This window comes from Cyclopterus lumpus, chromosome 5 (assembly GCF_009769545.1).
Source record: "Cyclopterus lumpus isolate fCycLum1 chromosome 5, fCycLum1.pri, whole genome shotgun sequence".
In the NCBI taxonomy this organism is placed as follows: domain Eukaryota; kingdom Metazoa; phylum Chordata; class Actinopteri; order Perciformes; family Cyclopteridae; genus Cyclopterus; species Cyclopterus lumpus.
The window spans coordinates 11535483-11550251 of NC_046970.1; the positions used below are offsets into that span (position 1 = coordinate 11535483).

At 39.9% G+C, this 14769-nt stretch overlaps 1 protein-coding gene across 1 annotated transcript; it reads left to right on the forward strand.

Annotated features, from left to right (window-relative positions):
• Positions 1-89: 89 nt before the first annotated feature.
• Positions 90-14669, forward strand: ikbke (inhibitor of nuclear factor kappa B kinase subunit epsilon). Its single transcript, XM_034533094.1, has 21 exons — positions 90-589; positions 1034-1133; positions 1453-1590; positions 2002-2131; positions 2210-2391; positions 3778-3938; positions 4263-4373; positions 4500-4679; positions 6083-6279; positions 6660-6718; positions 6821-6912; positions 7059-7160; positions 7415-7472; positions 9266-9378; positions 9466-9542; positions 9636-9675; positions 9773-9874; positions 11907-12003; positions 12187-12278; positions 12360-12431; positions 12531-14669. The coding sequence occupies exons 2-21, from the start codon at positions 1035-1037 to the stop codon at positions 12592-12594; spliced, it is 2166 nt and encodes a 721-aa protein (XP_034388985.1). The 5' UTR covers positions 90-589; position 1034; the 3' UTR covers positions 12595-14669.
• Positions 14670-14769: the final 100 nt, after the last annotated feature.

The following is a 14769-nucleotide window of genomic DNA, read 5'->3' on the forward strand; positions in this document are numbered from 1 at the left end:
GTTTGGAGACCCTCAGGGGCATGCTGCTCTTGTTCCCCCTTTTCCGGGCATTCATATTCCAGATTCCCCAGGATGCCTTGCTGTAGTGTGATGTAGGAGTGTGTGGCGAGCCATATTGCTCCGTGTACTCTCATAGTCAGCACAGACGGAAGTTGAAGCAGGTAATGAAACTGTCAAGTTTACAAGTAGCTGTATTTCCGCCACTATTAACGAATTACGAACGCGTCTCGCGTGAAGCCGACACTTCCGAAATCACTCAATGAAATCCTGCCAGCTGCTACTTTTGATGCAACTCTGGGATTATTTGGATCCATGTCAGAAAGAAACGCAAGAAACCTCATCGGCGGCAGATTCTCCCTGAACCTCACCTGTTCATAAAGCAGCCACGTTCCTCACCACGGAAGAAGTTTTACACGTAGGCGTATTTTGTTTAGAAGCAAGTTGGATTTACCGTAAAGCCACGGGCCAGTATGAGCTGGAACTGACACGGCTGAAGTTTATTCGTACGTCGTATATTTCACGGGGGGAGAGGCTCCTCAGGGACCGCAGCCAGGAAGCGGATTCAACGTTAACTGCGGCAGCAGTTTAGGTAAGCTAACGTTACACATCACACTAATTTAAGTGAAACGGAGCTGCTAAATAGCACAATGAACTTGTTAACGCGAACGCTGCGTCATTAAAATGCAGCTAACGAGCTGGCAGTCGGTTAAACTGGATACCAACGTCCGTCAAGCTCAATAGAAGTCTATGTAAGTTAGCTAGTTGACTTTGTGACGTCAGGTCAACTGTTTAACGTTACATCTCTATTTCGGAAGGCGTTACATTGTTTATGATAACTTTAAGTTTGTGTCATATCGCACTGCAATTAATGTAACTACACTACCCCCATTAGCTAGCGTTAACTGATGTGGCTACTGTGTTCTTGGTCACTTTAAATCTCCCTAAGTAAACAGACAGAGAGAGGATGTCTCTACCCAGGCTCTGCACATTGTTTGGTAATTCTCCGTCAATAAATGATTCTCCCTGTCTCCAGCATGACAGGGATGACGGCCAGTACAACAAACTACCTGTGGTCTTTACAAGACGTCCTCGGTCAAGGGGCGACTGCCAGTGTCTACAAGGCACGCAACAAGGTACTGTAGCTGTGGATGCTTTTGTTATAATCATCGGAACACATAGGCTAAGTTGTTTCTCGATTCTTGTTGTTCTGAGTTTGTACTCATGGTTGAATGCACTTATTGTAAGTCGCTTTGGATAAAAGCGTCAGCTAAATTACATGTAATGTAATGTACAGGGCACCTCTTTCACATCACTGGTGCCATTATCTCAGATGGTTAAAAGTGACAAAGGCTGTGCAATTATATAAGGACTGATCTTAGTGGGCTGTTTTTGACATTCATACATGGCGTTCTGATCTGTAATACTGATTTGTGTGTGTGCGCGTGCGCGCAGAGGTTGGGTGAGCTGGTCGCTGTCAAAGTGTTCAACACAGTGAGCTACAACCGCCCCCATGAGGTCCAGATGAGAGAGTTTGAGATGCTGAGGAAGCTCAACCACGGCAATATTGTCAGGCTGTATGCTGTGGAAGAGGTAAGGCTACCACGAGATGAGGACAGGAGACAAAAAACAATGATGAGATAATTATCACTGTGTAAAACAGGGCATATTCATCGGAACATGGAAGGGGATAACATTTGTACTGGTGGATCTTCACTGTAAAGCCCCATTCACACTTGACTATTAATACCTGGGAACTTCTAGTAATATCTAATAATTGCAGAGGTCATCTGTGATCTTAATTTTATGCGAAGCTGCCATGCCTGTAATTTTCTCAAGTAATTCGCCAAATATACAGGTCAAGTAATAATGTTAGTCCTGTTCAAATCAATATCTTTTGATTTGTATCTATCATAGAATTCTTGAAGCAGTGAGTTTTCCCTAATATATTTCTATAATGTTTACAATGATTTGCAGCTCAACTCCTAATGCCCCTCTCTCTAGCTGCCCTCCAAACAGAAGGTGCTGGTGATGGAGTATTGTTCAGGAGGAAGTCTACTTAGCCTACTCGAGGAGTCAGAAAACGCCTTTGGTTTGCCTGAAACAGAATTCCTCACAGTTTTGCAGTGTGTTGGTGGGTATATAGCTTGGTAATTCCCAATAAGTTGATACACCTAAACTGAAGTATTCCTCCCTTCCCTACTACCTTCAGTGCAGGGGATGAACCACCTGCGAGAAAAGGGAGTTGTACACCGGGACATTAAGCCAGGCAACATAATGCGGAAGGTTGGTGAGGACGGCAAGTCTGTTTATAAGCTGACAGATTTTGGAGCAGCAAGAGAGCTGGAAGATGATGAGAAGTTTATGTCTATCTACGGAACAGAAGAGTATCTGGTAAGGTTACAGTCCCAGAAATAAACTAAGTATACTTGTATTTGGCAATTTGCTGTCAAAGACCCCTTTTTTGATGAGTTTGGTGAATTTGAGAAAGTTGATGAGTGCATGCTGTCGCTTAGGCTGCACAGTCCTTTCTGTTTACAATTAATTTGAATAGTATTAAAAAGGGTGTTTCGCAAAAATAATCAAGATGTGTGAAAATCTTTGTAGGCAGAAATTGTCAGGCCTTTGTGTCAGATCAAGAAATCCTGGGCATTTCTTTCATCAAATATCATGGAAATGTTTTAAGTAGTTCTTGATAGATTCTGCTTACTAAACAAGAAGCAGGTCTGAGAACATAACATAATAAAGAAGCACTCTTGCAGATGACATTTTCATAAACCTCTTTTATGTCTCAGCAGTGTAGCTCCATAGGGGGAGACAAATCTCCATAACATAAGTCCTCTTATGTTCTTCAGTTCAATGTGGCTTCATTGGCATTAAAGTAAAAAAAATAAACTGTTGCTATAGCATGAAAATAAAATTAAAAAACATTCATATGAATATTAATACAACATTAACATTACGATTGTTATATGATAATTTAAATACAGTAAAACAATAACAGTATCATATTATCTTTACTACAGGTTAGCTTGCAGGGAATATTAACCTTTATTTCCAATTTAATGTGTATTGCCCAATATTACAAATCAACTATTTGATCCCTAACAATCTGTACAACATTCAAACGACTTCATCCCAGGACCGTTGCATAGGATAGGGAAATAAAAAGTATGCTCAATGTGCCCTGTTGATGGACATTATAAGATTATTGCACATTGGGTAACCTTTCAGTTCAGTTTTTCTCCAGGGAAAGCTCCCAAGGCTTGGTAGCAGAAACAGCATCTCATTCCCTCTGATCTAAATCTCTATATGTTTCATGTGATTGGTGTTTTTTTATGAAGCCCAACATTGAATCCACTCCAAGTTTGGTGTGAAAATCATTGTGCGTTATCAGTGTCTGTGTTGAAATTACTTTGTGTGACAGGCTCTTTGGAGTCTTGAGCCTGATACTTAGAAGCAACTTTGTCTTATGAAGACTGGGTGGCCCTCTGGTGGACAAACGGAGTGTGAGGCTATTCATAACTGCAACTGAACATTTCACTGTTGCGTTTCTGCCTAATGCTAAGTTCATCGCAATGATCCTTGATGAAAAGAAAGGGACTGGGGAGAGAATATATGTTACGACAAAAACACTGCTTTCACTTGACACGACTAATACTGAAGTTTAGATGATAATCTAAAATATGAAGGTACGATGACTGTATATCCACCTTTGCCAACTGTGTGTGTGTGTGTGTGTGTGTGTGTGTGTGTGTGTGTGTGTGTGTGTGTGTTAAGCACCCAGACATGTATGAACGTGCTGTGCTACGTAAGCCTCATCAGAAATCCTATGGAGTGAGTGTAGACCTGTGGAGTATTGGTGTGACATTTTACCATGCTGCCACTGGGAGTCTTCCCTTTGCACCATATGGAGGACCCCGCAGGAACAAGCCCACCATGTGAGTCAATACATTAGGTGTGAGAAAGCAAATCACTAACCACACATTTCTGATAGAAACAAGGGTGGGTCTCGAATGATTTGTTTTGAGCTCCATCTTCACCAGCCAAGTTCCATATTTGGAAGCATACCACCATGAAATCAGTAGATCGTTTCAGTGTCGATAAAGACTCTATTCAACCATTTTAACGTTGCCAAATGCATAGATATTCCCTTAGATACATATTTGTTTTACATGTTGTTTCTTCAGGAATACCTTGGTATCTGGTAGAGCATGAACATGTATACATGATTATCAACATGGCTTGTGTGTTTTGTTGTGTAGGTACAAAATAACTACAGAGAAGCCTATGGGGGCAATAGCTGGAATACAGCGAGTGGAGGGCGGGCCTATAGAGTGGAGCTACCACCTACCTCACAGCTGCCAACTCTCACAGTATGTCACCTGATAAAGAACATTAGACATTTAAACATCTCAGTCACTTTTTATTGTGAACAAGTGATCCTTACTTTTTACTTGTCTCCATCTGTTTCTCTCCCACTCTGCCCCTCTCTGTCTTAGGGGTCTGACGGTACAACTGGTTCCAATACTAGCGGGTATACTGGAGGCTGACCAGGAGAGGTGTTGGGGTTTTGACCAGTTCTTCACAGCTACTACAGATATACTGCAGCGGCAGCCAGTTCACCTCTTCTCTCTGCAACAGGCCATGGCACATTGCATCTACATACACCACCACAACACGTATGTCTTTACAGTCATATCGTCAAACACATCACTCTGATCAAACACAAATAAAGCTGTCTATAATTTGAATTCTACAGACTGAAATAAAAAGCATTTTTTGCCAATCGTAAAACTAGATTTTTAGTGACGGGTGTGACAGACTTCAAGAGCCAGTTAAACCTTACTGTTATTTGGTGTTTTTGGTTACTTTATGACATGGCACAAGAATAGGTTGGGATTTAGAGCAAAGTGGATCCATGTAAATTGTTACTATTTTGGTCAAAAGTTTCAGTAGTTATTGACAATCAGTCAATGATTTCACCAACGAGTATTATACTTCTCATCAGACACATGAGCTGATTCATTTCTGTAATGTGCTTAACGTTTCTGGTGTTGATTCAGTACATGTTCTATGGAAAAAGATTACATTTCTACAAGTCAATTTGTGTTGTAAACTGGATAATGTCTAATTGTTTATGCAGCCATGTGAAGGCTTAAACAGACTTTGATCATATTGGTGTTTTTAATCAAGGTTTGATAAGATGTAGAGGAAATAAGATGTATTACCATTACTACCATTGGATAGTACAATACGTTTAGGTCACTTTTTTATGTGGTGCATTTCACATAGAAAATGTAACTAGACCTGCTGCCCTCCTTTGTCCTAAGCCCCTCCCACCACACAAGTGTGACTTGTCTGCCTTTTGTAACCCATTCAGATGATGTGCTGTGACTCGATGCTCTAGTCTAGTGAATTACATCATCAGCGAAGCGTTTCAGAGATTGAGGAAATATTGGCAGTAGTTTAGCCTTCTGCTAACCGTTGCAGTCACTTCACCGGCCGCCTGCAGGCTCTTTGCAACTGTTTCTCTCCATAACGGAATTGCTTCGTCGATAATGTCAAACTCTTTCTGAAAAGTCTGTCTACCTATTTTGGGTTGCTTTGCAGTGTGGCATATTGTTGCCAATGCTGGAATAGCAACTGCAGGATATCCCGCCTTTGAATCTGACTTTCACCATCTAAGAGACGTGCATTTGCATTTATAAAACACCCAATTGGAACGTCCTCTCTCTTTATTATATGTTATTGGTCAAATTCTCCCATGACAAGCTCGAATTTCTAAAGCCCGGAAACGCAACCAAGAGGAGGTATAGTCTATTGTTCTCTCAGACCACTTATATTACAATATGCTGAAAGGATTCTTTCTCAACAATCAACAATGCCAAAAATGCCATCCCCAGATTTAAAACTCCATCTGTTCTGGGCATTATGGATTGCCCAGTAAATGTATGCAGAATAACAATTATAGCAGTGACTAAGAGCTCTGACCCTGATCTTAAAATGTAGTCCGCATGCAGAATCAGATGAGAAATAACAAAAATAAGTTTCTAGCAGCCAAAAATCCTTTCTCTCCCCACAGGGTGTCAATGTTCTTTGAGGAGGTGGCGTCTCAGATTGGTATGGCAGTTACGCTGCAACATCTGCTGTACCTTGGTAACGAACTCCCTCTGGAAGGCAACATGAAGGTGGTAAACCTGCCGCGTACTTCACATGACAGGCCCTTCATTCTGCTCAGCAACGGGTCTGAAGCAAATACCAGCCTGCCCTTCAGAGAACGTAAGACAATCAGAACCCTACACCATCGATATGTCCAAAGCTTTTCTTCTGTTTTATCTTTTGCTATTGCCCTAGGAAGATATGAACATTTTGATAAGGTGTCTATCACTATCACATTTTCTCAGACAACACATCAATATATTTTTGTGAATCTGTAGGTTTAAAGACAATTTTGTTTAGTAGTATGCCACTTTAGTGAATGACAATCCCAAATAAAGGTAAATGATATACAAAAGATGATTGTGCGTCATGAATGTTGGTTAAAAAGGAAAGTGATCACAATTGTTTGCATACAATTATTAATGTCCAGACACATACCTGTACGCACTGTTTCCATAAATCATGTATTTTTGAGTTGTATGTTTTTGTCTCCTTTGTAGCCGAGACTCCAGTGATCCCATCCCGGTTTGATGTTATGGCAGACTACAACTTCGCCAAGGTACCGCTTCTCTGCTGATTTTCTTTATACAGTCTTACCTAATGTATTATAAGCATCCAGACAATTATTTATTATCTCCATTAATCCCCCTCCTGTCTGTAGGTTGTAGTGGGAGTGATCCACCAGTATCTGAGAATAGTACAGTTGCTGCACACAGACAGAGAGCTGCTTCTGGAAGGATACTACAGCTATATGTGAGACACACACATGCTAAAATAACGAGTATTTGTTTGACTGCACTTAAAGATGCAGCCTCTAGTTTATGTACTAACCCTAGGTAATATCCTTATCAAACTCTTCTCCTGTTGATTCTTCCTCCTCTCTCACACTTCTTCCTCAGGATGAGGTTGCGTAGGGAGTGTGAAGAAGCAATCCACAGTATCACAATGATCACCATTAGACTGCAGTCTTGCCTCAGCGTGGAACACAGGACTCACACACTGTGAGTTCCTTGACACACTTCCTGAGATAATTGGTGATCTCGCAATTGGAGTTGTAGTTGCTTTTTTTCAAGTTCAATTCAGTTTTCACTGAGTGTGATGTAGGATTGGATTGTTCACTGTATGAGCTTAGCCATTCACGTTTGTTTTTGATACATGTAGCCCAAACACATCTTTTTATGTTGTTATTCAATCCACAACCTCCTCTTTCACCCCTCTTTTCCTCCCATATCTGTTGTATCTTCCTTTTTCTTAGTGGCCATTATGATTCAGAAAACCAAGGATCAACTGATGGCAGGCAAAAGCTGCATCAGGTGAGTAGCATGGGGAAGAAGTGTCACAGCTTGACTAATGAGGCGGATGGAAAGTTGGGAATGTGGCTTTTTTTCTGTATTTTAATGCCATTATTCCTTCATCAATGAGTTTATAGTGGAGATGTGCCGATCACAATGAAAACCAAGCCAAACCTGTGGAATGTGAAATCTTAAAACACAAGCAAGCGTATACGAATTTTGCCCATATAAAATAGTCTTATTTCAGTCAGCACATAAAATTGGACATAAAAGTGCTGATGTTTGACTTTAAATTGAGATGATCAAGTTTCATTCCCACAACTTTGCAAGTACTGCATTCTAAGCCCTATGAGTTCTCTCTTCTCATCATTACCAGACTCAAAATGCATTTAAATAGAATACAGTGCATCCGGTAAGTATTCACAGCGCTTCACTTTTTCCACATTTTGTTATGTTACAGCCTTAATCCAAAATTGATTAAATTCATTATTTTCCTCAACATTCTACACACAACAACCCATAATGACAAAGTGAAAACTGTTTTTTGCAAATTTTTGCAAATCTATTCAAAATAAAGAACGAAAACATAACATGTACATAAGTATTCACAGCCTTTGCCATGACACTCAAAATTTAGCTCAGGTGCATCCTGTTTCCACTGATCATCCTTGAGATGTTTCTACAACTTGATTGGAGTCCACTTGTGCTAAATTCAGTTGATTGGACATGATTTAGAAAGGCACACAGCTGTCTATATAAGGTACCACAGTTGACAGTGCATATCAGAGCATAAACCAAGCCATGAAGTCCAAGGAATTATCTGTAGACCTCCGAGACAGAATTGTATTGAGGCACAGATCTGGCGAAGGGTACAGAAAAATCTGCAGCATTGAAAGTCCCAATGAGCACAGTGGCCTCCATCAACTGGAAATGGAAGAAGTTTGGAACAACCAGGACTCTTCCTAGAGTTGGACGTCCAGCCAGACTGAGCGATCGGGGGAGAAGGGCCTTAGTCAGGGAGGTGACCAGGAACCCGATGGTCACTCTGACAGAGTTGTTCTATGAAGAGAGGAGAACCTTCCAGAAGGACAACCATATCTGCAGCATTTTTCAGCAGGAGGAACTGGGAGACTAGTCAGGATTGAGGGAAAGATGAATGCAGCAATGTACAGAGACATCCTGGATGAAAACATGTTCCAGAGCGCTCTGGACCTCAGACTGGGGCGACGGGTCATCTTCCAACAGGACAACGACCTGAAGCACACAGCCAAGATAACAAAGGAGTGTCTTCGGGACAACTCTGTGAATGTCCTTGAGTGGCCCAGCCAGAGCCCTGACTTGAACCCGATTGAACATCTCTGGAGAGATCTGAAAATGGCTGTGCACCAACGCTGCCCATCCAACCTGATGGAACTTGAGAGGTTCTGCAAAGAAGAATGGGAGAAACTGCCCAGAAATAGGTTTGCCGAGCTTGTGAAATCTTGAGGCTGTAATTGCTGCCAAAGGTGCTTCAACAAAGTATTGAGCAAAGGCTGTGAATACTTATGTACATGTTATGTTTTCGTTCTTTATTTTTAATACATTTGCAAAAAACAGTTTTCACTTTGTCATTATGGGTTGTTGTGTGTAGAATGTTGAGGAAAATAATTAATTTAATCCATTTTGGAATAAGGCTGTAACATAACAAAATGTGGAAAAAGTGAAGCGCTGTGAATACTTTCCGGATGCACTGTACATGTAAACTAATCCAGGATTTTGTGGCAGATTTGTGATTTGTTGAATCAGGTCTCAGTCTGTGGCTGCTGTCTCTACAGGTACGTGAGCACTTGCCTATATACGCTGCAGGGATCCAAGAGTTTCAGAGCCGACTGGACCATCTGCAGATAGAACAGGCCAAGCTAGCAGAGACACTGGCCAATGACAAGAGGTACTCCAAGCGTACAGGGATACAAAGCTTCAGGGTCGCCTCCCACATTTGTATTTTTTTTAACTCTTGACATTTTGCCTTCCACAGCTGTCACAAGATGGAGATGCTGCTGCAAAAGATAACCGCAATTCATCAGCATTATCGTAAAGACCGATTAACTGGCAGTATGTCTTTTTTTATTGTTACTACGCTGTATTTAATTAGTTTTTTTGTAAATGGTCAAATTGACAATACCTGTTTTCTTGTTTTCACCACAGAGTTGGCATATAACGATGAGCAAATCCACAAATTTGAGAAGTGAGTGTGTCCACACGGCTGCCGCCCTGCTCAGGCATCCTGTAAAGTATGTTGTTCTGAGCTCTCCTGTAATCTGCTTGTCTCTCTTCCATCCAAGAATCCACCTGTCGTCCCACATTAAGAGAGTGAAATCTCTGCTTAGAGAGGACTGCGTGCAGAGATACAAAGAGCTTTTGGCCTCAACAAGGATGTGGAGCAGGTCAGTGCAGGATCTCAAGTTGCATTTTTTTTTAGCTGAAAGTACAGCAGATTTATGTTAACAAACCCTTTAACTATTTCCAAAAAGATAACTGTTTGTTTTGTTTGGCAGCAATTCAGCAGTTGCCCTCAAACAGATAGTATTTATAGTCTACATTATTAAGCTTTATTTCACACTTGTTGAGCAAGTGATATAGAGATTATGAATTGTATTACACTCCTCTCTATTTTTATTTAATTTATTTTCCATTTTGTTTGGCTAAAACTATACATTTTTCGAATTAAAATTACGTTTTGAAAGAAAATTTTGCAGAATGTGGTAGATGTGACCCGATCAAAATCTCAAAATGAAGAGGTACATTTTGTGCAACATGTTTATGTTACTTACTTAAAACAACACGGTTCCCTCCTCAGTCTGTCTTAAAGTGTTGTCTTCCTGCTCAAAAAACGTCACCATCGCCTGTTTGAATTTTCAAAAAACTCTTTAACTCTTAAAGGTTAAGTTGAATATTTAGTAACTAAAGCCTTGATTACCATTTGTAAACTAAAATAATTTGATTACGGTTCAAGTATGGTTTTGATCTTAAGGGGATAACTAAGGCAATACTATTGTTTTCTACGCACTGGTCAATTTTGAGATTTGGGCTATTTAGCTTCCATAAGATGTTCTCTTGCTGAAACTAGTAGAAAGTAAGCATCCAACTCACACTTAAGTGTTTTGTTTTGCTACACTTTTTCAATTTTGTCTGTAGATTTCTCACAAATTCACCAAAGTTAGCATTAAATAATGCCTAATTTGCATATTTAAACATAACATTTCAGAAAACTTGGATGAGAAAGACATAATTGCCTTAATGTAAGTAATCAACTTGGGAACCGCTAATAGTGCAAACATTGGAAGCAGTGTAGCAGACCCCAGCCAGACAATAGTGAAGCGAACTAATGTTTACAGAATGCCTTTATTCATGAGCCTTATTGCCAAACATAAATTTAAGAGTGTCTCTTTCTCCAGAAATATCCAGAAATCACCGTAAGAGCTATGGAACAAATAAAACAGAAATGAGCTCTTACTAGTGTACATATTAATTAGATGACATTCATATATACATGTGGACATTAATCACAACATTTTCTCTTTCATAAAGGGCACCTATAGCTAAAATCTTATTACAATACATTTTACTAATTAATTAAAATAGTCACTAAACATGTAGGCAAAGCCTAAATAAAACACAAAGTACCTTGTTCCTGTTCCAGCTAGGTGCTTAGCCGTTCATAAAGTGAATTATGTGAGTGAATAAGGAACTTACAAAATAAAGTCTTGCGGGAAACAGTCACCATATTAACGGAACGTTTTCGGAGTCATTTACAAGCAGCGCTGGCAGAGGGAACAGTTCTGCGACAATGTCGTTGATTGAGATCAGCTATAACTGACGTATGAGCGCAGTGCAGAGCGACGGGCATTGGCTAAATCGTGGGCCACGCTCACATGCACAAACAGAAATGTGCGGCTGTAAACAAAGCACAGAGAGGTTTGGATTACAACAAAAACAGAGATACTTCATTCTCTGCTCAGGTAGACATTACGCCAGCTCAGCTTTACATAGAAAATCATTGTTTGCTGCTTTTATTAATGCTCTGAATATCAAATGTAGCTTCTTTAAAGAGAAAGGTGCTAACAGACCATTTCAGACAGACGGTGAATACAGATATATTCAGGCAGATATTTTAATCTTTTTTAATTATTAATCTTTTTACCTTAAAGCATGTCAAAATATTCAAAACCCAATATACAAGTATGAACATGTGCATGGTATGTATATACAATAAACTGTGGAATTGCTAAATTACTAATGGATTGATTAAGAAATTATCCAGATCAACAAATCTTTTGCTTGTTTATAATGGACGATAGCAGATTTCAGTTTTCAAATTTGAAATAACAAATTTAGTTTTTTTTCTTCTGTTTTAGAATTTAGATTTAGACGATGGTAAAGTTGACTTCCTGAAGTGTCTACCTTCTGTATGTGCAGTGTTTTACTGGAGATGCAGACCAGACTGCAGGACTTCAGCTCTTTCGCCACAGGCTTGTTGGCAGACCTGGAGATGAGTGAGCAGCACCAAAATAAGGTCAACATTTCACTTTCTCTGTGTTAAAGATCTCTGCAGCTCAGATCAAATATTGTAACATGACAGTATGCATAAAGACATGTATTCTTGCATTGATAAAAAAAAAAGTAATGTGATATTTTAGTGATGTCACTCATGTAGCATCTCAGTGATGTGATGTAACATCTCATCTGTCCTCCTCAGGCTCTGGACAGAATCCTGTTCACTCTGCAGTCCAAGCGAACGGGACAACAGCCTGAAATTGCCCTGAGGGACAAGGACCAGATGGTCTCTAGGTGTGTGTCTTTGTGTGTGTTTGTATGTGTGTGCGCAAGATTGAGACGGTTGTCCTGATAACATATCTTCCTTTGTTCTAGAATGCACCATCTGAAGGAGGAAATGGAGATTTTGGTGAGGGAACTACAGTGTAACAACAGCATTATTGAGAGGTGAGTTGAGTCTCCAACTTCATGTCTCTTTCAAAACTCATAACCCCATACGCAGTAGATGACAAAGTATGATGTTATTGCTTTTGTTTTGTCATTTAGTCTGGGAACAGTGAGCCCTGCAGCAGCACTGGAGCCGAACTTGGCCAGACCTTCTACACTGTGACAAAAGTGCTGCATCTTAACTCAAAAACCCACACACTCTCTAGTTTTTACTGCCCCCCATGAACAGCTATGGACCATGTACTGGGTTTACTTTCAAGGACCGACTGAAGCCCCGTGCTGTAACAAGTGGAAGTAGCTGAAGACAAATCAATACGTGTGAATCTCAATTTAGAGATAAGAGGCCCACAAGTGTGTGTGTGTGTGTGTGTGTGTGTGTGTGTGTGTGTGTGTGTGTGTGTGTGTGTGTGTGTGTGTGTGTGTGTGTGTGTGTGTGTGTGTGTGTGTGTGTGTGTGTGTGTGTGTGTGTGTGTGTGTGTGTGTGTGTGTGTGTGTGTGTGTGTGTGTGTGTGTGTGTGTGTGTGTGTGTGTGTGTGTGTGTGTGTGTGTGTGTGTGTGTGTGTGTGTGTGTGTGTGTGTGTGTGTGTGTGTGTGTGTGTGTGTGTGTGTGTGTGTGTGTGTGTGTGTGTGTGTGTGTGTGTGTGTGTGTGTGTGTGTGTGTGTGTGTGTGTGTGTGTGTGTGTGTGTGTGTGTGTGTGTTGAGTACAGCAGGTCAATACAAACGTCATTAATGCCTTTTAGTGTTATTGTATTTCTAATAGGCTGCCACAGGATACAGCAAAAAGAATTCATAGTCAGCTGCCAGAGTATTTTTCTTCAGGCTGTTTATTTTTTGTCCCGCAGAAGAAGCGCACTGCAAACTCTGGAGAACCTAAAATGATTAATTTAACCAGTCTGACACTATATTTCTCTGTCTGTGTATGTCTCTCTCTTATGTTTGTGGAAGGCTTAAGACGCTGGCTGTCTTTTTCCTAATGGTTGATCGTTCAAATGGTTTCATGTGACTTTATTTATAGGTTTACCTAAAGTACATCATTGTAAATTCAGCGTAATAGCTTACATCATTGTCAGCCTTTCCAAGCACACAGAACTGTCATTTTCATCTGTATCTCTTCCTGCTGATGTTTTAATGTGAATGAGGACTTATTTCTTTGTATTTGATCATGGGTTTCATTGTAAACGAGAAGTTAGGTACTCTTGGTACTCACCACAGTGTCTCCGTTCAACAGAAGTACACAGTCCAGATAGTACAGCAAATTAACAGCTAGAAAAAAATGACATTAGCCAGTTTGGCTCATGCGGTGGGGAAATCCCAGGATTTGTTTATAAAGGGGTGACAGTTGAGAAAAAAAGAAAAGAGAAAAAAAAAAAATATATATATATATATATATATACGCTTTTACTATAAACTTTTTTTGCCATATTTTAATCTCTTTTGTTTTGTCTTGATAAATAATATCTCCATTGAGGATGTAATGCAAGGTGAAAGTAAAAACTATTTCATGTCCCCCTTTAATATGTTTTAGCCTCAACCTACCTCATGTTCTGAAAAGTCAGTACAATCACGAATGACTTTGACAACAGTAGATTATCATATTCAGTCTGTAGTAAAATTACTTTAACAATAAATATGTTGTGGGAAGGTACAATTTAGCTGGGAATATGAAAGGTCACAGAAACAAGTGCGCTGTTGTGACACTGCAAAGTACAGAGAATGAAATTGAAAGTTCTTCACTCAATCTGAGTAGGAGTGGTGTGGGTGTCCTCAGGGGCTTTCTCAGTTTAGTGAGGGGAACAAGCACAACTGCCTCTGTGGTTTTATGCAGCTCATGTGACATGCTCATGGCAAAGTGGAACATTTGATAACTTTCCTGTTCCTAGCCTACACAAACAAGTGTCACATTGTGTTTGTATCACTGTTCTACATCATAGCAATATTCAATATGTTCTGTTTCATCCCTACTGTTGTCTAGTTTTAACTGAGACAACTCTTCTGCCTGAGTCCTCTTAACACCTAAAAGTAATCGATAACAGTCTACAAACAATAATTTTACACATTTTTGGACTTTCCATTGTCAGAATCAGGTACTATATGTCAAAGACGATTCTCTTTAATATGTTTGCCGTACCACAGTCAAAACATTGCAATACATTTTAAATGTAAAAAAAAAAAGTGATTTAAAAGAAGCTACTGATTCTGCAAGTCATATCCCATTAAAAGTCTTATCCCTTCTTAAATCCTCATTATTATTATTATTATTATTATTATTATCATGTTCCCCATGTCATATTTCTTAATCCAGTCTTTGGGAGCTCTCCACAGATCAGATTCTTCGTT